Source organism: Platalea leucorodia, assembly GCF_965183815.1.
Source record: "Platalea leucorodia genome assembly, chromosome: 22".
In the NCBI taxonomy this organism is placed as follows: Eukaryota; Metazoa; Chordata; class Aves; order Pelecaniformes; family Threskiornithidae; genus Platalea; species Platalea leucorodia.
The window spans coordinates 6,142,640-6,166,677 of NC_138844.1; the positions used below are offsets into that span (position 1 = coordinate 6,142,640).

The window sequence follows — 24,038 nt, forward strand, 5'->3', positions numbered from 1 at the left end:
CCGGCCTCGCGGGGAGCGGGGCCCGGCCCTGCCGGCACGGGGAGGACGGGGGGGACGGGGGGGGCTGGCTCCAGAATAAAGTTTATTTATTCTAGCGCCCGGCTCGTTCTTGTTGCGGGGGCACCGGGGTGGGGGGTGCCTGGGGAGGGGGTGGCATGGTCGGGGCTGCGGCACCCCAAGTCCGGGGGGTTCTTTGCTGCAGGGAGGGCATCCCAGGACCCCCCATCTGCCCTCGCTGGCTCTGGCCATCCTCAAAGCCTGGGATGGGGCAGGACTCTTCGGGCCCCCCAAAGCTCTGCCCTTCGCAGCCCCTGAATGCTGCGGTCACGTTCCCCTGCGCTGGGGCCTGCAGAGCCCCGATGCACTCATGACACCCCGGCACGGTGTGCGGGCAGCCCTGCCGCGGGGGCAGCGGGGGTCGGGGCGTCCCCGCCGCTGCGCAGGGATGGGACCTGTTTGGTTTCCTCTTGTCCGTATTTTTTTTCCAGCAGCTGCCGGGTGAGGCCCATCCGCCGCCCACAACAGGAACCTGGGGCACGGTCTGGCACGGCCCCGCTTCCCCGGCACGGCGAGGGCCGGGGCAGGGAGAGCCTCAGCCCCCCGCTGGCACCAGCCGGGCTGAGAACGGCCACAGCTCGTGCCAGCGATGGCAGCCCGGGGCTGGCTACACGGTCAGGTCCCCCCGTGGCGGAGGGCAGCACGGCTCCTCCGCGGCCCCCGCCGGCTGCCCGGGGGCCGCTCCCCGCTCCTGCGGCCGGTGGCAGCACCCAGCCCGGGGCGGGGGGCCCTTGCGCAGGAGGTGGGCGAGCTCGGCCAGGCTGAGCAGCGCCGAGATGAGCCCCACCACGAAGTAGAAGTGGATGAAGACGGTTTTCTCGGTGGGGCGGGAAACGAAGCAGTCGACGTGGTGCGGGCAGGGCCGCCGGTGGCAGACGAAGAGCGGCTGCACCCTGAAGCCGTAGAGCAGCGCCTGCCCCAGCAGAAAGCCCAGCTCAGCCGCGATGCGTACCACCACGCTGCCCACGTAGAAGGGCTGGAGGCGGCGGGCGCGCTGGCTGGGGGCCCCCCCGTGCCCTGGCTTGGCCGCCTGGTGCACGGCGAAGATGACGAAGAGCGCGGCGGGGGCCGAGAGCACGACGATGTGGAAGACGAGGAAGCGGTAGTGGGAGATGGGGAAGGCGTCGTCGTAGCAGACAGGTTTGCAGCCCGGCTGCTGCGTGTTGCAGACGAACTCCTCCTGCTCGTCCTCGAAGACGTCGCTGCCCACGGTGGCCAGGACCAGGATGCGGAAGAGGAGCATCACCACCAGCCAGAACCGCCCCACCATGGGCGAGTGCTCCTGCACCGCGTCCAGCAGCGAGCTCAGGAAGCCCCACTCACCCATGGCCGCGCTGCGGGAGCGGGGTCAGCGCTGGGGGGACGCCGTGCCCGCGAGGATGGACCCCAGCGGGCAGCACGGCCCCTTCAGCTCACCGTCCTCCATGGCAATCCCAAATCCATCGCACCGTCCCCGCTCACAGGAGGGTGCCCGGGCAGTGCCAGCCCAGCTCACCCCTGTCACAAGTGTCCCCAGGCGTCTGCTGTGCCCCGGGACTCGCTCCCCCAGAGATGGGTCCAAGGACACCAGCGGGGGCAGGACCAGCAGGGTCCCCATCCCTTGTCCCCCCCGGATTCCCTGAGCCCCCCCAGCCCCAGCCCAATGGGGTTGGCCCCGGTACCTGCGGAGGCTGCGGTCCGCGGTGTGCCAGCGCGGCTGGCGCCGGCTGTCCAGGGCTGTGCGGGACTGTCCGGTCCCTTGTCCGGCTGGGATGCGATGACGGTCCCGCAGCCACGCCTGGAGTCCTTTTAAAGAGACAGAGCAGCCGCAGGGGCGCCCGGAGGGGAAGGAAGGGCTCGGCTTTGCCGGGGGGGGCCTCAAGGACAAACGCTGCCCCTGCCCCGGGGCCAGCAGCCGCTGGGGCGCGGGTTGGTGCAGGGGCAGCGGCCCCCCCCATGCAGAAATGCCCCCGTGCCTTGGCCTCCCCAAGCCCCCAGGGCCTCAGGGTGCCAAGCCACGGCACTCAGCCCCCAAAAGGCCCCCCCAGCGCCGGCGGCGCCTCCCAGGCCCTGGCAGAGCCCCGGTGCATCGGCCGCATTCAACCGTGCCACGACAGCTCCGGCCCTGCGGTCTTGCCCAGGGTGCTGTGCCCGGGGGATGCTCGGGGCTGGCACCGGCCCTCCCTGCTCCGTGACGCTGTGCCTGGGCTGTCAGGGCCACCACGGACCATTCCGGGCTGTCCCCGGCTCCGGCATGTGCTGGCAGAAAGAGCCACGCCGGCCGTGCTGCCGGGCAGCTGCTTTTCAAAGCGCTGCGATGCTCCGTGAGCAATCCTCCGTGAGCAATCCTCCCTGGCAGGGCCGGGGCTCCCGTCAGCCCCGGGCAGGCGCCGACGGCCTTTGCCTGTGCCTCAGGTTCCCTTTCTGGTAACGGGAGCCGAGCCCTGGTCCCCCTTGGGCCCTCAGGGGACGCGCGATGGCCGGGCTGGGTTGGTGCCCGCTGCCCCACAGCTCCGCTCCCCCTCCAGCGTCCCCAACGCCCCGCTCAGGGAGGTTTTGCGATGGAGAAAATCCCGGTATAGACGTTGCGGTACACTCTGCGTGTGCGTGTTCGCACCCACGCAGCTCTGAGTACACATTTGGGGCGATGCCGGGGTTACCGGAGCAGCCCACGCGGCACGGCCGCGTCCTCGCCGTTTGCCGTGCGAGTCACGACAACCGATTCTCCGGGTGCGCTTGCAGCAAGGAGAGCCGTAAATAGCATGGCCCCTCGGCGGGGACGCGGCGGAGACGCTCTCCAGAGCCCGGCAGTGGAAAATCTGACAGCGCTTTCCACACTTGACTGGGTTCCAGCAAAGCACCCAACCACCGCACCGGTCCGAGACGCGGAGCAGAGCTTGCGCCAAGCCCTCTGCTCCGCCATCGCGGATGCGATGGCGGAGCAGAGGGCTTGGCGCAAGCTCTGCGATGGTTGTTTCCGTAACAATGCCAAAATTGGCTAAATCGGCGCGGGGAAATCACCACAGAAATAAGGAGCGTGGTTATAATGGAGGTGACCCGTTTACACCAGTCTTAGCAGAAGGCGGGAGCTCCTCAAAGTCTGAGCTTCACCGACTCACCGTGCACAAAGACAACGTGGGGCTCCGGAGAGGCGGCGTGAGGGAAAAGCGAGGGAAGAGGTGGGTGAAGACAACTTTTTATTGAAGAAAGCTTGAGTAAAAACAGTTTTATTACATAAATATTAAGGACAAACTCAGGACAAGAAGAAAAAGACAGAAAACATTGAAACAGACAGTTAAATACCCCTCAGTGCTATAGAAATGGCTCTCTGAAAAGCAAAACCCGACTACGGGTAAATGCTCCAGGGAAGTACTTCGAAGGGGAAGGGGAAGACGGCGCTTCCCCGCTTCTGCCGTGGAACGCGAGCGCTTGAAGTCGCGACCACGCAGCGGCACCGAGGTGACGAACAGGCCCGACCGCGCAGGGGACCGCGCTCTGCGTGCAGCCGGGCGCGGGGAAGCTCTTTGTCCCCAGGAACGAAGGGGCAGGAGAAGCCTCGTGCCGCCGAGCAGCCGCTCTGCACGAGGGCCTCTTCCAGCGCCAAGGACGCGGCAGAGGAGCTCAGGGGAAGCTGCTTTTCCGACGCGTGCGTTGGAGTCCCCCCAGATCAAAGATCCTTGGATGGCGAGCGTCTGTCCTGCCTCCGCGCGCTCCCGGAGGCCGCCGCGCTCAGCTGGCACGGCGGAGACGCCCGTTTCGCTCTTCAGCAGCACAAGGCAGTGGCAGTCACGAGCAGCTCTTACCTGAAGATGACCTCTGGGCTGAACGAAGCTGAACACGGGGTTTCTTGGCAGCCAGACAGAAGATAAAACTGCCAACACTGAGCAGAGCAGGGAGACAAGTCTGCACAAACCTCCGTTACCAAGTCTGAACTTAAAAATCCAAAGGCTAAAACGCAACATGGCGGAGGTTGAGCAACCGGGGCCTGCACAGCCATAAAGGACTGCAAAAAGGGAAGAAAACCACTACCGAACTCAGTTCTAAATGCCTACGCCTCACGTTATGTCTCTGTGGTTGTGGAGCTAAAAAACAATAAAATAGATAAGCATTTAAGATCTCTGAAGAGGAAGGTATCTATGCGAGAGGGTATTTTAAAGGGTTTGGTATGTTCTAAAGTCTACTTGAACATTAAAATGACCACAAAGCATCCAAAGATTCCAGGCAGCTAATGGGTAAGAGGGAAGGGCATCAGCACTAGCTGGGCACACAGCTCCAGCCTTCACGAGAAAGGGGGGTTCCTGTTCAAACAAATCTAACTTATTTAAAACCAAGAAAGAGAGAGCTGGGTTCACTTATAACAAACATTTTTGCACTAGCTTAAATTCAGTGAAAAGATTTCCTAGTCTGAGATGATGTTCTTTGGTGACAGCTTCTCAGGAGCTCTGCTGAAGGCTTGCTTGTAGCTTAATTTGGACCAACAGTTTAAAATCTTCATAAAAATTCAAAACATATCATCTTCATCGGACTCCTCCAAGTACCGGACAGGCTTTTTGAAACGTCCAGGCCTGGTACGGGGCACGGCTGCTATGGGGCTGTCCGCACGAGCGGTTGAATCAACAGTAAAGCTGTCGTCGTCTTCCAGCTTGGATTTCTGGAGGGAAAGCATAGTCGAGAGGTGAATCACGAATCTGAGCGTAAACACGGAACGCAATTAGCCCAAAACGCCCCACTGTGGCACGGGTAAGGTGGCTGTTCGGACTGACGAGACCGAACCAAGTACGTGCGCCCGACCCCGGCAGCAAAGCCGGGCGTCGCAGGCGGTTCTACCTCTACCACGCTTTTCCTGCCAGAACAACCGGCGCCGCGCTCTGCGGTACCCCCTCGGCTCCGACGGGTGGCGGAGTACAAACCTTTGCTGCAACAGATTTGGAAGGCTTCGAGCCAAAATCATCCGAATCCGAATCCGAATCCAAAGAGCTCGGCTGCCTTTTGGGAACTTTCCGCCCCTTGGTCTGGTCAGACTTCTTGTCACCCGCTGCTGCGGCCTCAGAACCCAGGGATCCCTCCTTCACCGCTGCCTTGCCGGATTTGGGTGCAGCCTTTTTCTTGGCTAGAATATCCATGATGGAGGGCTGGTTATCTGAAACAGAACTCTGCGTTTAAATCCGTCTTCTGCTGCCTCTCTTCTCATTCGCAGTTTGTGAATTACTTCCAAGACAAATACGGCTCTGCGCTGTACTGCGAGGTCAGCGCGCAGGTCGTCTCGTTTCGAAGCGTGGTTTTCTAGAACGATTGCTCTTTACCAAGATTATGAGAAATGAGGTTGTTTATCTGCTTAGTTCCATTACATTGAGAGGAGCAAATTAAAATGTACCCAAAGCAATTTACAGGCTATCTCAGATTGAAAAGTCCTAAACTCTCAAGGCTGCGTAACCAATCTTAGACCTTCCACACTTTTGCCCAGGGAAGGAATGAATTTACCGCCTCTACTAAACAGTTACTTGTGGAGTTCTTTCCTACCTATATTTTGACATGTTTTTGACAGCATCTTGAAGCATGTCTCCAAGTAAAGCTGAAACGAGCAGGCCATTCTTGAACGATACAGGCTTTCTCAATTCAGAAGTGGAAGGAACAGCTATTTTGCTGGGAAGTAACATGCTACTTTTCTGCTGGGATCAAAACCAGCTCGTGATGGAAGATGCAAAACAGCTTTCAAAGCTTCACAAAGACTGCGGGCAGTTAGGTTTAAAAAACCTGAGTCAAACGCTGTAGATTTATGAGGTCGAGCTAGCACTAAATAGATCAAGCCACCCCAAAGAAGCTTTTCTTCTTCCTGGGAAGCAAGCTACCAAGTAGCTTTCTTCCCAAAAAGACATGAAGTACAACATCGACTGCAAGACACAAATTCCACTCGGATTACTTCTGCCAAGTATTACATAGCACTGTAGGAAGCATTCACTTTTCCTGTTCCCAAACTAAAATTCACTCCCTTCAAGCATGCCTGAGATGAACTAGAACACGATATGTTTGGAAACAAACTTCTTCAAAAACGACAACAACTAGGCAACCTTTGCCACAAACCTCGGATCTTTCCTGAAATGAAAACTGAAGTTTTTCAGGCCTCTCGATGTCTGGCACGATCACTCAGACTTGTTTCCCACAGGAATAATAATTGTTATCTAAAAATGATCTTACTAAACTTCGCCTTACCCTTAGCGGCACCGGCCTTCTTCGCTGCAGCAGGTTTTTTAGATACGGCCTTACCGCGAGGCGCGGAGACAGAAGGAACCGCAGGAGCTTGACTCACATTTTCATTAGCAACGTCTTGGACTTGAACTGAATACAGAAAGCAGAAAGGAAGTCTGAAACAGTCAAATTATCTACTCTGGCTATAAACATTAGAGCAGAAGGAAGTAATTTTGATCCACTTTATAAAAAGAACAACTATTAAAACTGGATTAATCACAAATTTGAGTTAGAAACAGTCTGGTGCGCCGAAACCAGCTTGTGCCCTAGCATCAAAGTTTCTTTGCAAGATCTCGTGACTAACGCCTGCCTTTGTCAGCGTTAAGCGCTGTCGGCGTGCCCAGCGCGCTCTCGTGGGGTTTTAGGAAAATCAACAAGGTTTAGAAGGCCTTGTACTCACCAGGGATAGCGCTTTGCGCTGGCTTCTGCTTGGGAGCTTTAGCTGCTTTTTCAGTGGTTTCCCTAGAATACAAAACCCCAAGTATTTTTTCAACTTATGACACGCTAAATAGGTGCACTGAAGAAAAAGAGCTATTAATTTCTATGTAGCATTGACACTAGAAGCACAACTAGTTTCCAGCGACTATGTGGAGAGATACTCACTTTGGAGCGGCTCTGGGCTTGGGAGGAGGTTTTTCTTTCGAGTTTGTATCCGATTCAGTGTTGCCTTCGCTGTCGCCCTGAAATTCAGACTCCTCATCTGAGCTGAAGGCATCTGCATCTGAGTCCGAACTGATTATGGTCCTGACTTTGGCTGATGAAATGACACAGATGTATTATTTTACACATTTGGCAATATGCAGCTCAGTTTTCTTTTTCAATATTTTAGCTGCAGCTATTAAAAAATAAAGATCTGAACAAAACCAAGCAGATATTGAGACTGCCAGTGAGAAGACTCCGAATCACAAGTGTACTCTGGGCTCGCTTACCAACGACGCATTTGATTTGCCAAGACAGTTGTGTAATTAAAACCAATAACCTTATTTCTCTAGTTGCCCTTGAGAAGCATTGTGAAAATCTGCTCAAACGGTAGAAATATTTAGTTGTTATAAACAGTAAAATAAATAAGCCTCTTGCGAATTATTTCTGCCCGAGATCTCGGACTCCGGGAGCTCTCTAAAGTCTGTTCCATGTTCTCCTCCACAGACTGCGCCTCTTCTGCATTTGTGTCGCCACTCACCTGCTGCTTGGCGAATCACTCTCTCTCTTTGAGGAGGCGCTTCAAAATCAGACTCTGAATCAGACCCTGAGTCAGACCAAGGGTTTCGTTTCTTCATTTTCTTTAATGGCTTAAACGGTAGAGTGGCCTGTCTCTTAGCCCCTGAAAAACATCGGGAGGCAGGATGAACCAGCAAACTTCAGGCTCAGCCGTTCAAGCTCAACTTAGAAATACATCACTAAATTCAGAGGATTCTGGCTTGAGCACTGAGGAGAAATAGTAATCTATCCCGCTTGACTGTTACCCAGGATCACTTTCTCTCTCACCTAATTTTTCCAAAAATACTGACCCTAGATGTTACTCATCACCTTCAGGAAGAGGTCAGATAACCAAATTTACAACCCTTCCCCTCTTTCCATTGAGGGAATAACACATAAAAGCATTTACCTTTCTCGGTATTAAGCTTCTGCACCAATCTCTGCTTAAGGCCTGAAGGCTCTTTGTCTCCCGATGTGTTTTCTTCTTGATTCTCATCAAATTCATTTTTTTCACTCTGAAGATACAAGCAGATATCAAAGAGATAGCGAGTCAGCTCACACCGTTAGCAGAGGCACACAGAGTAATGCAGAAAGTAGCTGCTTATTTTAGATGTATTTTAGATGTGCGAAAGTTAGTGATACAGGAACTCAGAGTCTGTGAAACAAACTGCGTGTAAAATTGACTACAGCCAAGTAAATCAGACATGATCTGTCCCCAGATCAGGTGACTTAAAACGCAAAATCCAACATTAACAAAAACAGGAACTTTGTCCCCACTCCTGAGAGCGCTTTGGTACCGCCTCTGTGTGCCGATGGTACGGCTCTAGGGTGTGTTGAGGATGCAGAATTGAACAGGGTGGGCTAAAAACAACAGTGCAAGCTATTTGGAAAAACCGTTAGAGGGAACCATCTGTAGGAAAGGAGCAATCTGTCTGGCGTACAGGTCAAAACAGGTGAGGGGATATTTTAATTTTCTGTGTTGCAAATGGCTGAATGGCGTCATTTCAACTAGCCCTATACAAAGAGTTAAATCTTCGTTATCTCCTTGATATCGAGAACAGTAATGGCATTAAGTGGCTGAAAGCATGACTGGAAATGCAAAGGCTGTTCTAGAGAAGCGAGTTTACTAGCTGTACTTCCTGCCTGCTAGAGGATTTATAAAATCCCCAAGACACCTAGAACAACCTTACTTGCATCGGCTTTTTCATTTCTAAGCTACCACCTCATCTCTGACATTGCGATATACGCTCTTGCCAAGAGTTCCCTCTAAGCCATCTCCTGATACGTTAGTGAATCCCTTCTCCTTTAGACTGGAAACATCCATTTCCAGTGTTCCCCGTGTCCTAAGATTCTGTCCCTCTGCCCGAATAGCTGCTTCATCAGGACAAGTTCAGCTAACAAGAACTTGCATTTCTTTAGGACTGCATGGAAGAGGATGTAAAGAAAGATTAAGCATTCGGAATGTTCCTTTTTACCTTTATTTTCTTTTTAGTTCTCTTCTCTGCCTCGGCCTTCATCTCTGCAGTTATCCGAGGAACGACCCTTATGCCATGAGGTGATGGCATTACTTCTGACATTTGCGCCTTCTTCACCTTTGTTTTTCCTCCTTTCACCTTTAAAGGTTTACCAGCAAACCCTGCCATCTCATCCTGAATTTGCTTGGCTTCCACTGCCTGCAGAGGTGAGCATGAAATAATGCAACCATGAGAATACCAAAGAAACAATGTACTGCTGAAAAACCCCACCGTCACCGCCCTCGCAGTAAAGCACTCTGTACTTGCTGATAGATTTCCTACCATCAATTTAAATGAAGCTTCCCGCTCTGCTACAGATTTGCACATTTTCAAGCAATGATTGAAGCCAGAGCTATAGTTTGGTTACTTGAGGAGTAAGAAGAGACGCAGGCAGCGAGCAGGTGGGATGGTGCACAGCCACCCGCCCACAACTTGGGCACTGTTGAGTAAAGTCCAGCTCCTCTCTCGCCTTTTCAGTGTCCAAAAAGCCCTTTGACCTGCACCTCCTCAGACTATATCCTAGTACTAGTTTTCTCTCAAGCCCTCCTAAAACTCCTCGCCACCATTCAGACTGGTAAGTGACCTCCTTCCGATGGCCACCTTGGTGGTCTGACTCCCTGGCCCAGAGCAGTGCTACTCCTATCCAAGCCAGGAAGGTGAAGAAAGCTTTCGTTCTCCTCAGTGAGGGCAAGACATAGGAGTGATCATTTTTAGTTTCCTTGTTATGACAAAAAAGTCAATAAAGAGCTGGTGGGTAAGACTCCCAAGGGAGTCAGCCATCTGCACCGAACACTGACATACATCAAGTTCTTCAACAAAGACAGCAAGGTCTTCCTTCCACAGGTCAGAGGGACTCTTGCACTTAAGGTCTTCCAGCTCCTTTTCCTAAAGGGAATCGCAGTTGATAATCATTAGTCATATTTTAATCCACCATTAAAAAAATACATTATATAATAATGCTGTTATAAGAAAAGGAAGGAACATACTTTTTTATCCCTCTGCTTACAGAGCTCATCTTTCTTCTCTTTAGTCAGATACCAAAGGGGCATGTTCAGCAGGTAGTTGAAGTCTGGTCCGGTAGCTGCAGCTGATTCTTTCTCACTCTCCTCCTCGCTCTCCTCTTCTTCCTGAATGTGGATTTAAAACAAGCATTGCCAACAAATATATTGACATACAGAGGTAGGGCTGTTGATCAAATTTGGACTGCTTCACAGGTACTCCATGTGCTTGTGGTGGCCTAGACTCTTCTAGAACAATTCGGAAATGGATAAAGTTACGCTTCTTAAAGCCTCAGCTGCTATCGCACAGAGGAATCCATCTGCAAAAACAATTCTCCAAATCTCTTTTGCTCTACTCTCTTTGGTCTCTCTGTCTTGACAGTCCGCATTCTCTCCTCAGGCTACTTAAACCCACCATCTTCCTCACAGCCGTTCCACAACTGCGTCCCACAGGCAGAAGGAAAGCCTTAAGGAGCAGCAGAAATTGCTGTGGCAGGAGGGCTTGACCCGACAGACTCCAACCTGAATGACTAGGTCTCAGTGCCTTCTGAACAAGAGACTGAATTTTTGCTTGTTTGATGGTTCCTGTGGCAGACATAGCAGCCATGCGAGCTCTTGAATCCTACAAACTGAAAAGCAACTTGGGCTTCTTCCTACGAATTATGAAGCTTCAGAGAGAGGGGCTGGTTCAGATCTATTTAGAGAGGGTGATGGAAGCATTACCTTGTTTTGCGATTCCTTCCAAGCCTTCACTGGATCAGATTCATACCCTCTCTGGACAAGAACTTGAATCAACTCCTTCTTGGGTTTGTTTTCTGTAAACAGACATTTCAGGATTGTCAGTTAGTGACCACTACCAGTCACTGTTTAGGAAAGACAGATGAGATGAGCTTTAAATTTTGGATCCCATGGTTCTATAGCAGCTCAGCTCCTATCGGGCTCTAAAACAGCCTTTCCCCATCAGAGGTGGGGCATGTGGAAGAGCCTGAAATAACACCTAAAAAGTTCCTACTTAGCAGGTGACTTGTCAGGTCAGCGTTGCTCCTATACCTGTCAGGAACACCTGCCACAGCTCTGTAAATATTTTTCTTCTTCATTTCCATATATGCATTTCCCCTGTCCTAAGTCGGTTTTGAACTTAGAAAAAAAGGTGTGACAGTATCAAAAAGGTTTCATGCTAACAAGCAGGCAGGTGGAGGAACCCCCCCCGATAGCACTCAAAGGCTTTGGTATAGCTTGCACCTCATTAGACTTCACCGGGGAAATTTATGCTATAAGTGCCTCAACCAATGGAAATGCTTCAGCTGGAATTTGTTCCTTTTTAAGATATCAGAAGCAATCAACCATGAGACACAAATACAAATGAAACCAGCTCTGTCAGCCTTGGAACTGCTTATTGCAAAAACCCAAGAAAATGCATTTCAGGGGAATTATTTCTCTTCCTGAGTCAAGTCAGACAGACACAGGCGCTTGGGATTATTGGGCTGCCTTCAGCACAAACCACAAAGCATCTTGTGACGCTTTGTCTAGCTGCATCCTCCATGCATGCAAGTGAAATACAGACTGCCTTTTAAACCGAGGTGGAAAAGTTGATTGAAAAATTTGAATGCTGGGAACAAAGATCTGTTTCTTTTTCTAGCTCATGATTCTCAGATGCTGCTAACTTCAGTATCTGCTAAGTTTGAAACCCCAATCCACTGAGAACATGATCTGGAATATTGTTGCAGAGGTTCACAAAGATAACACAGAGAGATACGGCTTCTTGAGAAGTATGCATCCGAACAGAAAACACTACCCCGTTCTAACCCCACCGGTACTTAACGCTTGTTCCTACTGAGCCAGAAATAGATAGGAATTATTGCTAAACTATTAAAAAAAATTCTACTCTCAAAATAGTGTCAAACACACAGTAGGAAAGCTGTATGAGTATCCCGTTTTAATTAATATGTGCATAATGCTCTACAGACCAAGGATACTCTGTGAAGCTTTTTCCTCTTGCATGTTACTGGAACAGAAAGATAAGCTCTGGTGTAGCTTGTTAAGAGCCAGACCCGGGCTGAGTGGGTGCTGACAGAACTCAAGGGAGCCCCTCGTTCTTCTCCCAGTTTCATAAACCAAGGAGCCAAGAACAATGCATACCGATCACAATTTTGCCATCAATTTTCTCCAGGATGAAACGAGCCTGGTTGCTCAGTTTTGCAGACTCGGCACCTAGCATTCCAATAAGCCATTCTTTCCTCAAATTGTAATATCGGAGCCTGAGTTCAAAGAACTCTTTAAGAATATCCTGGGGAGAGTCGTACTTCTTGAGAAAGCCGACATGGTCAAAAAGAACCTAGAGGAAAGAACGCAGGCATTACGATGATAAAACTGATTTCCAAAACCACTGAAAGTTACCTGTGACACAGGTGTGATAGTACAATTGAATTATTAGCAAACAAATTATAAAACCTTAGTGTTGTTTTAGAAATTACTTCCGTTTGCAAGTACGGCAGCAGAGACAATTTTAGAATTTCAAAGTTCTTGAAAACACACGGTAGGGTTAAGGTTATTTGAATCTTAAAGCTATCTGTAGGATAAACATCTTGCATCAAGCTTCACACGTTGTCAGAATCCCGACCTCCAGTGGCGGTGCTGTTGTCGCAACAAAGGTCTCTGTGAACTGTGTGATCTCGGATCGCTCTGACTCCTTCAGGCAAACCCATACCACACTCTGGGCCCACTCCCAAGCCGGTCTCTTGACCTTTTGCAGGTATATTTAGAAAGCTGATTTAAAACCAGTAACAGCAGAAAAATCAAAGCGAATAGGTTACTGCAAAAGAGTATTTTTGTTACGTGCAGCAACTGCAGCTGTCCACACAGCCTTTGAGTTAAACCAAGAACTTTCTTCAGTAAAATCTATTACATACCATGGAGTTGCATGTTAAACTTGTTTGGAGTTTGAAGACCTTATGCAGTCCCGCTGCTTTAGCTTCAGCTAGTTTTTCTTCAGTCATCTTCACTATAAACTTCACTGTCGTGTCTGTGTGATATTCTTTATAGTCTGTGATTAGGGGGGGTGTCTTCTCAGTCCCGTTTAACATTGGCTCCAGAACTTGCTCTTTATAAGTCTGAGAAGAGAATCAAAGTCAGACCCATCTTCCATGGAGACGAAAAGCTCCAAAACCCACTAATCACTTTTTGCTTTACAAGGCAAACTATACCTTCCTAGGGCAAATGCACTGTTTATTACCTGTGTCCACGTTCTGACAGGCAGCTCAGTGATCTCAATGGTTGTAGAATCGAGGATAGACACTTCACCACTTATCACATACTGATTAGGTCCCAGCTCATCTATTGTGCCTTTGAAATTCTTGTAACTAGGAAGCTAAGCAGAAAAGAACACGGGATTCAGCTTTGTGTTGATGCTTCTGTTTTTAAGCACTTCCATGAAATGCTCCAATATGTGCTGAACACACTAACGAGTGAGACATTGTTTTTTAAATACATTATTTACCATCGGCAGTGGCTCTTCTCCATCCATCAGACGACGGATATTATTCACAACTTCCCTGATATCAAAGTTGGGGATCTTACAGGACCAGCCGGTACCGATCCCTTCTGCCCCATTTATCAGCACCATTGGAATGATTGGCATATACCATTCTGGCTCCACACGCTGATTGTCATCATACAGGAACCTCAGGATATTGTCATCCATCGGTGGGAACAGCAACCGTGCTAGGGGGCTAGAATGGAAAAGAGAATTGAAGCCCAAATTCTTGTTACAGAACAGTGGCCACCGTGCAAAAAAAATGCTAAGAATATTTAAGAGAGTAAGAAATCTTTAATGCTGACCTGAGCATGGTAAATATGTATCGAGGGCTCGCAGAGTCTTTCCCACCATGCAGCCTCGTGCCAAACTGACCAATAGGCTGTAGCAAGTTGAGGTTGTTACTGCCCACAAAGTTCTGAGCTAAGTTAATAATAGTCATCATCAGCGATGCCTGCAATAAAGGAAGGTTTGAAGCTAAAAACGCAGAATTCTTCACTGAACGGACAAAGTTAAAGGCAAAATTCGCACCAAGAACAGAATTGATAGAGGATAAACTCAACTAATAAAATACTAGAGGAAACTCTCACTGAAAGTGCATCCCAAGACCCTCCAGTCTGGATGACTCGATACATTCCAGTGACCCACAAAATATTGCTATCTACCTGTTCTTGAAGTCTCCGATGAAAGATTCTACCAATCTCACAAGGGAAGCTTGTTTTAGTACTTAACTTCTCCTCAGCAAGGTAGAAAGGTTATTAACATCTGCCTAAATCTACTAAAAATAAAGCAGGTTTTTCCTGTTCTACTTTTTGAATGAAATATACTCCCATCAAGTCTAGGCAGGACAGGCAGACTGACCAATCTCAGAGTGAATTAATATTGAAGAATTAATAGCGGATATACGGCCACTTTGCTTTGGCGTTTATACTCAAACATCTAATCCTGCTTTAGAGGCATCTTAACCGTCAAGTCAACAGAAGGGCTTTTTTGCCTTTCATTTAAAAAGCATTTTGCACAACCAGGCCAGGCTCTTACTTCACCATGATGGTATGAGGACATCTCCGCTACAGAACCAGCCAGCTGAGCAACCTTCACCTCCCGCTTATCATTTCGTTTGAAACATGTGAAAAGAACTTTTCTTTGACCTGGCTTCAAACCTGTATAAAAAAGAGAAGACCTCGTCATTAGAACACACGATGTGCTTCACTTCGCTTCTGCTCTCTAGAGACCAAGAACTACTTATACACCTAAAGATTCTACACCAGGAGAGTAAGGTACTTGCAATAATATACTACAAAACGGACAAGACGTTTAATCCAAAGATTAAAAAACTTGGGCAGCAGAAAACGGACTTCAGAACACTGGTCCTGAAAACTCAGCAGGTTACCCTCGTTCTGATGATATGACATAGAAGCACCCATTTATTAAGTTCTGGGGAACGCACTATGAGGAATCACTATCTTGAAATAACTTACCATCAACCAGTGATGGGATTGATCTTTCATTATCTGAGTTTGAGAACAGGACTAATTCCTTGTTGATGAAGTCGTTGTATGTCAGGTAATTAGTATTTTTCCCATATAGGTATTCCTACAAAAAACAGGTGCAAGATTGCCTTAATTTTACCAAGGTCATACTTGGCTAATTTTGCTAAAATGGAAGCTCCTTGTAAGACTAGCTAAACACAGCTCAAGTGTTGACATTTTTAGCATGGCAAAGCGAAACATCGCTTCCCATGATGCAGGCCCTTTTTTTTTTTGAGAAATAAAGTCTTCATACAGTCCTGCTCGAATTATCATTTCCTATTGAAAAAGTAATTTGAAAGATGAGTTATACATGAAATTAGCTGTTGGACAATTGACAATGAGGCTACACTGATCAGATGAGAGAAGAAGCTGCTCTGCAAAATCCTGAAACCTTTTAACTGTCCCGTAATCCAGTGACTGACTCACTGACTCTGAGCTGCGTGCTGCTCTAGCATGCCAGACGGAAGCCGAGAACAGCCCCAGGGAGAGAGAGGAAACCAGTTTCCTTCATACACATAAACCTTTTACCTCCGGCAGACCGTGCAGCTTCCGTTGTCTTCTATCCTCCATGAAATTAGTCAGCCACTCCTTGCGCTCTTCTACCTTCTTCTTGCTAAAGGCCTGTATGTTACAAAATGAAAAGTAGCTCAATTCTAGGACATTTTGTGGTGTGCCCTATTGGATCACTTGAGAAAAAGAAAGCATACAGAAGAGTTTACCCAGGAGAATAACATGCTGAACAGGCTGACTTAATAGCCCAAGAAGTGCAATAAAAGGTTCTTGTAGCTAAATACATTAAAAGCATAATTTCCATCAGTCTTTTGGGGACGTGATAGTTAGGTTTAAATGTATGGATTTTTAACATAACTGAAAACTAAAGCAGATTTGGGGGAAAATTAATATTTTGGGGAAAAACTTGGTTTTTTGGCATTGCCTAACAGCTCAGAATACTTAAGAGTCAATAGCTACTGAAGGCGAAGAAGTTCACAGAAGCGAGGACTGCTTTAATCCAGTGGTGAACCATTTTGCAAGAAGAATCTGGGGGAGAAGGGGGAGGTCTGACTTGGAAACAAGTGCAGCAGAACATGCAGAAAAATGTTAAAGGAATATTTACTATTGTGTCTGAAAATGTCAATTGGTTTGCAGTGATTAGTTTGTTCTGAGCTATATTTAAAAACCATCATTAAAAGGGTACTCTTGGCCTGAGGTCCGTGGACAGATTTGCTTCTACTGGTTAGACTAAAGCCGTAGCCTTGGTAACAAAGAGATCGTCTCAAGCCCAAAGGCCTTCAAGAGCATTTTAAGAGAAAATACACAGCACTTTAAGCAGTAGAATACCAAAGGTAGTAAGTCAGCAATTAGATCAAGTGTTAGTTACCAGGGTGATCGCAGCATCATCTTCAGGCCCAGAATATTTGAAGCCAATTCGATGTTTAGCCATATCTGCAAAGTATTCTTTAGCCTCCTTCGATGTGCTGGTACCCAAACCTGCAGGGACAGTACTAGTTAATCCTAGTAACTTCTTGCTTAAATTAAGTTGCAGTTCAAAGAAATATTTTGCTATGCTTACTTTCTGTGATGCATCATATAAATGATCAGCATGAAGATGACTTACTGAAAACTTACGTTACTTTAAAATGAGATGTCACAAAAATCACAAGAATTACAGATAAGCGAGCAGTTGCATGTTGTACTTTTGGATTTTGACTGTAATTCCTGTAGATATCTGAAATTATTACCTGCAAATTGGAAATGATTCCTCATCATCCAGCCATTGTTCTGCAGTTGGCAACTTTCGTATTGGTATTAAGCAATTCTGGAGTAAGTACTTAGCTTACAGCGCTAACAGTACACAAGGACTGTACTGTGGAAAATAGCACATAAACCAGCATAATTGCTTAAGAGGGCTGAAAGAATGGTTACCTACAATATCGTAGTTCTATTTTGAGAGATTTTATTGAGATTTTATCCAGTTAGAGGCTATTGCTTCCTTACTTTTATAATTTTATGTCACTATGTATTTGTAATCAGAATATCTTACAAGGGAAGAGGCTTGGAGGTCAGCTGGTCCAAACCCTTTCTGCAAAAGCAGGGCTAAGTCTGAATTTAATCATGAATGCTCTTGCTTGGATCATTTAATTTCACCATATTAAGTTTTCTACAAACCTTTATAGTACTTGATCTTCCATGAATTGTAGTTCTGTGTACTGCTTTTCCATTCTTCAAATTCAGGAATGCTGTAGAACGCAATTTCTTCTTTGTTTTTAGAGGCCTACAATGAACAAATATTTTAACTGTGAAATGAGAGGCAGCTTTGGACCAATGGATCCTTGCTCCTTCACCTTGCCATCTGCCCAGTCCTTACCTTTATGATGGGAGTAATAAATTCCTCCAAAAAGTTGTGTCTTAGAAGAGATGGCCAGTTGTGATGGATGAAGTTAATCAGCAAACCTTTGATATGTGATCCATCTTGATCCTGATTTAAAAAGAAAAAATAGAAAAAAAGACATATTTAATCAGGGCCATGATGGAATTGACAATTGTTAGCTTAATAGCAAATGATTCTGTAATTCCAGCTAACTGACCCTATTAACTTTCACTTCTAAAAAGGTGACCATGCGTTGTTTAACTACTGAAAATCAAGAGAAACAGAAAAGGCACATTCTTGGTGAAAAAAGGTATCAAGGACTGGTCAAGGACCTCGAATCAGCAGACTGGAAAGACAGTATTTAGCTATTTGGTGATGTTACCCCCCCTCTACTTTATCTGTTTTGTTTTGTGGCTCAAAAGACATTATGACCCACTGAGATATAGAATGATAAAAAGAAACAAATACAGAGAATTAGGTACAACAATGGCAGTGGGAGAAAGGCAGTATTTTCTTCTTTCCTCTGTATGCAACTGTTGGTTTTTTTCCCCTCTCCCAGTTTTCAATTTTAGTGAACCTAACCTGATCTGTCATAATCATAATCTTTCCATAGCGAAGACTCTTTAAAGATTCTTGATCTTCATAGTTCTTTTTGTACTGTAAACCCACAATCTTGATGATGTTGTTGATTTCAGCATTTTCCATAATCTGGAAAAGATCACATGGAATAAAAACTTGTCTTTCAGACTTAAAACGTAGCTCAAAAAACTCTAAAATTATCCACGAGTATACCGTTGACTGAGCTTTGTCTTGTCAGTGTTTTTTTGCTGTTTAGAAACTTAGCATTTCTAAACTGACGCCTAATGCTTAAATTATTCTAGGTCATTCCAAACGTTTTCTAGTCCACAACACAAACACTATCCCTTCAGGCAAAACACCGAACAGGACTTAATATTCCCACTTAACCAGCAAGGCAGGCTGAAGATGAGACTACACTCGGGTGTTTAAGACACTACTCCTCCGAGTTACACCGTTCCAGGTGTTCAGCTGTACTGACTCAGTTAAAACACACTGCAGGACACAAAGCACACCGTGCCTTCTAACATGCAGACTAGAACGATTTTCCCACTAACCTGCTTATGAGAAGCTTCTCTGACGTTGAGTATTTTCCCACGAAGGGGAAATACTCCATATTTGTCTCTACCGACCACTCCTAGACCAGAGACAGCCAGTGTTTTGGCTGAGTCTCCCTCAGTCAGGATAAGTGTACAATCTAAAGAATTCTTGCTGCCTAAAAAAAAAAAAAAATCAAGTCAATTTTCTAATTAAGAAGTGAGCCTGCATACTCACAAATTGAATGAGAATAAATATCTTCTAATAAATACAGGTTTTGTTGCGCTGCATACAGTAAATGGGGATAAACACAGTAAATGGGACTGTAAAATTGGCAGAAACTATAACAGGGTTTCTCATTTTTCCCTAGGAGACAATTCTTTCATGTTTCTAATGAACAAGTTTTAACTCTTTTTGAATGAATTGGCTACAAAGGATGTAAAACACTTACCAGCATCATTGGCATCATCCAGCTTAGGAACACCCTTAATCTTTGTGTGTTTCACAGCCGAACATTTCTTATTCAGCTGGCTCTGAGCTTTAAATTTTACCCAATTTAGGATACTTTCAACAATGCCACAGCCAACTGCCTGCAATACAAAAAATAACCCCAAACAATTGTGGGGAAAGCCTTAACAATGACGGAATTTTAATTTATATATACTTTTTCTTTAGTTCATGACGTTACTTCAAAAGTATGTATTCGCCATGTTAAACATAAGATGTGCTTTCACAGACATCTTGATTATCCGCGTATATCAATACTTACACCCTTAGTAAATTTTTCACTCAGTTTACAGGTTGAGCCAAAGTTCTTTGCCTGCAGAGTCATGTTCTCCTTCGTCTGAGAGTCAAAGGTTGGGTTTTCAATTAAGGCATTCACGAAAAGCCACATGTGGTTCTTCACCTACAGTGAAACACAGCAAGCATCACACACTACGCAGGCTCATCTCAGTAACAGCCGCGCATTCCGACATTCGCCTGTCAGAACACCACACTGCGGAAACACTCAGTTATTGCTGAATGGTTTTGAATTTTCCTAGATGTCTTGAAAGAATTGAGGACAGCTAATGAACATTCACAAACAGTGTTATATGATTTGGGATGTCAAGGAATCAGCAGCTCTCAGCCTAAACAGGTATTATCTAACAGACACTGCGTTCTAGTGCACCTACACTGACTTATAGAGTTCTGATTACAAAATACATCAGCCAAACAAAGAGAAGATCGTGACTTGGCTTAAACTGGACAATATGAGACTTCTGTACTTAGCAATTTTATATATATTGTCTGTACAATGGAACTATGTATTATTAACGTAGTAATGCGTTAAGCTGTAGTTACAATTTGCCGTTGTGCTTCCCACTGGGGAAATTCTGACATTGTACCTGAAAAGGCTTCACTCCAACTCCGTTTTTGTTCTTCTTTTTCACAACATCAATGAGTTTAGTCACAAGCTGGTCAGCTACATAATCAACGTGCCTGCCACCCTAGGGGAAAATGGGACCAAAGACCTGGTGGTGATTCCATTGAAAAAAAAAAAAGTACGCATACCTCTTTAAAGCTTTAAGCACAGTCTTTGCAACATTAAGCAACTAAGTATTTTTCACTAACATACATACATTTGAAAATGGCTAATGTTAATAGTGAAGAATAGGGCATAAACTAAAGAAGAGTTACCTTTGTAGTGGCAATGCTGTTGACAAAGCTAACTTGCTGGAAGCCTTTTTCACTTAAAGTCAAACACACTTCCCACCGAGAATTTACTTCCTCATGGATAACCTTAAGCGCGTTACCAGTTTCGTCTACTTTGTCCTTCAGATAGAGGTCCACATAACTGCGGAATCCTTTCACCTGCATACAGATGAAAGCAGACAACTCGTTTATAACAGCTCCTATAAATACTTCATTCCTATCCTCCTGAGAAGTGGGTAGAGAAACCACTCGTGCAAATTTTCCCTTTACTATGTGCAATGACGTAAATTGCGTCAACGAAATCTCACTGTTTAAATGGCATGAGAAATACAGATATTACTGTTTCTTTTAAATGCTCACTTACAGGCAGCTTCTGTCCATTTAGGAAAACTTTGACATCCTTTGTGGATCCAGCAATATCATATGCTCTTCGAGACATTAGTGCTACAATGTCTTTATCAAGAACTGTCATTTTGAATTTTGACAGATCAGGTTGGAAAGTGACACACGTGTAATCTTCTCCATCAAAATATTTCAGTTTCATTTCACCAGCCTTTCCCATGTTGTCTGTCCAGGTCTGAGAAAAGGAGGTTTTGTGAGTTGCAAGTGTAACACACAAAAGCAACTAGCTTAGTTTTTAAAAGCAGTAAGCTGATTTACGAGTTTTAAATACTTGCAAACAAAAAACCCAACCCCACTGGTTAAAAACTAGATTCTGATTATGTCTGCTCATTTCATTATTCATTTGAGTTATATTTGGTGATACAGTAACTGTCGGCCAAATTTATTCTAATCACGGTGCACTGAATGCAGGTTACGCCTAGATTTTTGGAATAAACTTAGGGTCTTATTTGAAACTCTCAGGTGTAACCTTACTGAAATGAGAAGCACTCATACCTGCTTGAATAACTTTTTGTATTCACGACATGCAGTTTCCACAGTAAATTTTGTGCTAAATATGTTGCACAGTTTGGCTCCATAACCATTTCGCCCACCTGGAATTAGAAGGAAAACAGACTTGCGTTATTACTTTTGCTCAAAACTAAAAGAATTCTGCAGTAACAGGAGTTCAGCCACTTCAGCACAATCAAAGTACAACTGTCGATAAGCAACAACATCCTACAAACCCAGTACGTGACTACAAACCCATACTTAATTAGGATTAGCGTTCAAAGAGAATTTTTCCTGTTCTCCATGTTTGTACCGCTGTTACTCTAAAATAGAGCATGGAGACATCTCTCGGATGGGCTCAGAACGCTGTTTTCTTGTTCCACCAAGGACCCCCTTCCCCCTGCTTTAGTTCAGTTCACACATTTAAACCGATCAGGCTGCTCAAGAATATTAGCGCATGTTTGAGTGTTCCCTACCTGTGACTTTCTTTTCGTTGTCATCGTAGTTGCTGGATGTTAGTAGCTGTCCGAAGATAAGAGCAGGCACGTAGACCTTCTCCACTTTGTGTTCAACAACTGGAATACCTTTCCCATTGTTCCATACACTGATTGTGTTATTCTCTCTAGGGGAAAAAAAAAGTGTGTTTTTAAGGCTGCAAATGACTGAACTATGAAACAAGTATCCTACGGAAGCTCTGGGGAAAGGCCACCATTTCATCAAGAGCAAATCTCTGTTCAGCAAGTGCAGAAACAGCCAGCAGAGGGAGGACAAGTCAACAAAAAAATTCTCAGATCTGCAGATACTATGAAATGGACCACCACACACAAAAATCCTCCGTCTATGCTCAATGACAGAATAAAAACGTTGAGAGGAAGAAAAGAGGAAAACAGACACAATGGAAAACAACAACAACAAAAAAGCAGTCATTTCACCAGTCAGCACGCTAAGAGACCAAAGGACTGAACAAAGAAAAAGGCTTTCACAACTGGTGAATTACATTTGGTCTGACTCGGATTGGCCGCATTGCGGAGCCCTCCGACACTACACCAGCTTAGCCGAACAGCATCTGAGTGAGAAAATCTAACGCACTTGAGTTGGGAAGGCAATGAACAAAAATGAAATAAAACTTACACATCAATTGTAACTTTAATGCATGACATGCTTTTATCCCTCTGCTTGTTGTCTGCAGCATTGACTAGAACGGAAAGATTATTGTTATTATATTACATTCTCAATCAAGACAAAACTATTAAGTGTCTTCAGTAGAATGCAAAAATTCAATACAACATTACTAATAATCATCTTGGTATGCAAATATTTTGCAAGTTACAGAGACAAGTACTACAAGTTAATATAGAAGGGAGAATTTTGGGCTGAGTGAAATTGGTTTTGTAATAGAGTGCGCCATCATCCCATGAATAGCTTACTATGAAGCAGCGCTAATGGAAGGACATTGGTATCCAATATTTCCAAGCACAATCAACAACGTACCCTCCAAACACCATCCGTCAAATTACGCAATAGGTGTTACTTGGTCAACAACGCAACTGAATAAAAGTACACTTGGTCAGTTCTTACATTTAGTTCCAGTTTCTTAGACATTCAGCACCCATTAATAACTCGTCAATCACTGACTCAGCAGGGAGGTCACCTTACCTAGAATCTCATCAAAGATTTTGTATAAGCCAGGCACAAAGGTCACATCTCTGCAGTTCAGGCCCACGTCCTCGTCAAAAACCCACATTTGCTGAAAAGAAGGCAAGAAATACATGAGACTCCAGGTACACCTCCTCTTCTCTGCCACCAGTTTGTAAAGCCGGCGTTTTGTCCTTTATACACAGATGTTAATGACGCCTCACCTGCCCCGAGGGGTTCAGGCGGCTTAGCCCCACGACCCGCCCTGGCCCCGGGCCTCCCCCCGCACCTGGGTGACCAGCTCCACGGAGCCGATGTAGGTGTCGGGCCGGAGCAGGATGTGCTCCAGCTGCGTCTTCTTCTGGTAGATGTGCTCCACCGAGATCTGCTTCTTGGGGCCATCGCCCTTGGGCAGCCGGTGGTTCTCATTCGCGGGCTGCTCGGGGGGAGAGACAGAGACGGTGAGGGGCAGCGGGATCCGGGAGGGGAACCGAGGGGGGCGAAGGGGATCAAGCCGGGGGCGGCGGGGGGGAGTTGGAGTGGGCCCGGGCGGCGGGAGGCCCCGACGCGGTACCAGGGGAGAGGGGGAGGATCCCGAGGAGAAGGTGGACGGGGGAAATCTCAGGGGAACGGGGGACCTGAGGAGACCGGGGGGAAGAGGCCGCCAGAGGGGCCCGGGGAGACCCCGAGGGAGCCGAGGGAGGCCCGGGACGGCGAGGGGAAGGGGCGGCGGGGGAACCCGAAGCCCTGCGGGGAGAGGGGGCCGCGCTGTGTGGGGCGGGAGGGAGCGGCGGGGCGCCGCACGCACTCGGAGGGGCACCGGGGACTCCGGGAGCTCCATGGCGGCGGCGGCGGCGGGCGCTGCTGAGCGGAGGCGATGGCGGCCCCAACCGCCCGGCGCGTTTCAAACCTCTGCTCAGCCCGCCGAAACCCTCCGCCAATCCCCGCCCGCGGGCCCCCCGCAGGCCGCCAATCGCAGCGGGAGGGCGGGGACACGCGTCGCGCCCCTCCCACCCTCCTGCCAGTCAGAAGGCGATCCGCGCATTCAAACCAGCCACTCAGGAGGGACAGCTGCGGGACGGACGGCGATATTGACCAATAGCAGAGCGAGGGGAGGGCACTGTGCGGCGGGGGTCAACGCTTGCCCAGTCGCCGTTGGTGCTGTAATGTACTGGGACGCGCTGGGCAGGAACCGGGGACACACTGGGATACACTGGGACCTACTGGACAGGCCCTGGGGACCCACTGGGCTGGCCCTCATGTCACACTGGGGCATACTGGGCA

General features: G+C 47.1%; 2 protein-coding genes across 2 annotated transcripts; both read right to left on the bottom strand.

Annotated features, from left to right (window-relative positions):
- Positions 1–664: 664 nt before the first annotated feature.
- GJD3 (gap junction protein delta 3) lies at positions 665–1,384 on the bottom strand (the record flags this gene model as incomplete). The annotated part of the gene is made up of 1 exon (XM_082331753.1): positions 665–1,384. The coding sequence occupies one exon, from the start codon at positions 1,382–1,384 to the stop codon at positions 665–667; it is 720 nt and encodes a 239-aa protein (XP_082187879.1).
- A 3,153-nt stretch (positions 1,385–4,537) lies between these two features.
- On the bottom strand, positions 4,538–23,611 carry TOP2A (DNA topoisomerase II alpha; the record flags this gene model as incomplete). Its single annotated transcript, XM_082331740.1, has 35 exons — positions 23,563–23,611; positions 23,044–23,190; positions 22,776–22,866; positions 22,251–22,314; positions 21,596–21,741; positions 21,126–21,223; positions 20,593–20,805; positions 20,214–20,387; positions 19,922–20,023; positions 19,303–19,440; positions 18,981–19,123; positions 18,554–18,707; positions 18,003–18,128; positions 17,418–17,528; positions 17,219–17,324; positions 16,431–16,540; positions 15,581–15,673; positions 15,002–15,116; positions 14,562–14,683; positions 13,829–13,977; positions 13,488–13,719; positions 13,224–13,358; positions 12,901–13,101; positions 12,131–12,326; positions 10,715–10,806; positions 9,980–10,120; positions 9,795–9,878; positions 8,955–9,152; positions 7,889–7,994; positions 7,463–7,603; positions 6,886–7,036; positions 6,683–6,744; positions 6,247–6,372; positions 4,947–5,176; positions 4,538–4,687 (listed from the first exon to the last, which is right to left on the bottom strand). Exons 1-35 carry the CDS (start codon positions 23,593–23,595, stop codon positions 4,538–4,540), a joined length of 4,680 nt encoding a protein of 1,559 aa, XP_082187866.1. The 5' UTR covers positions 23,596–23,611.
- Between the last annotated feature and the right edge of the window lie 427 nt (positions 23,612–24,038).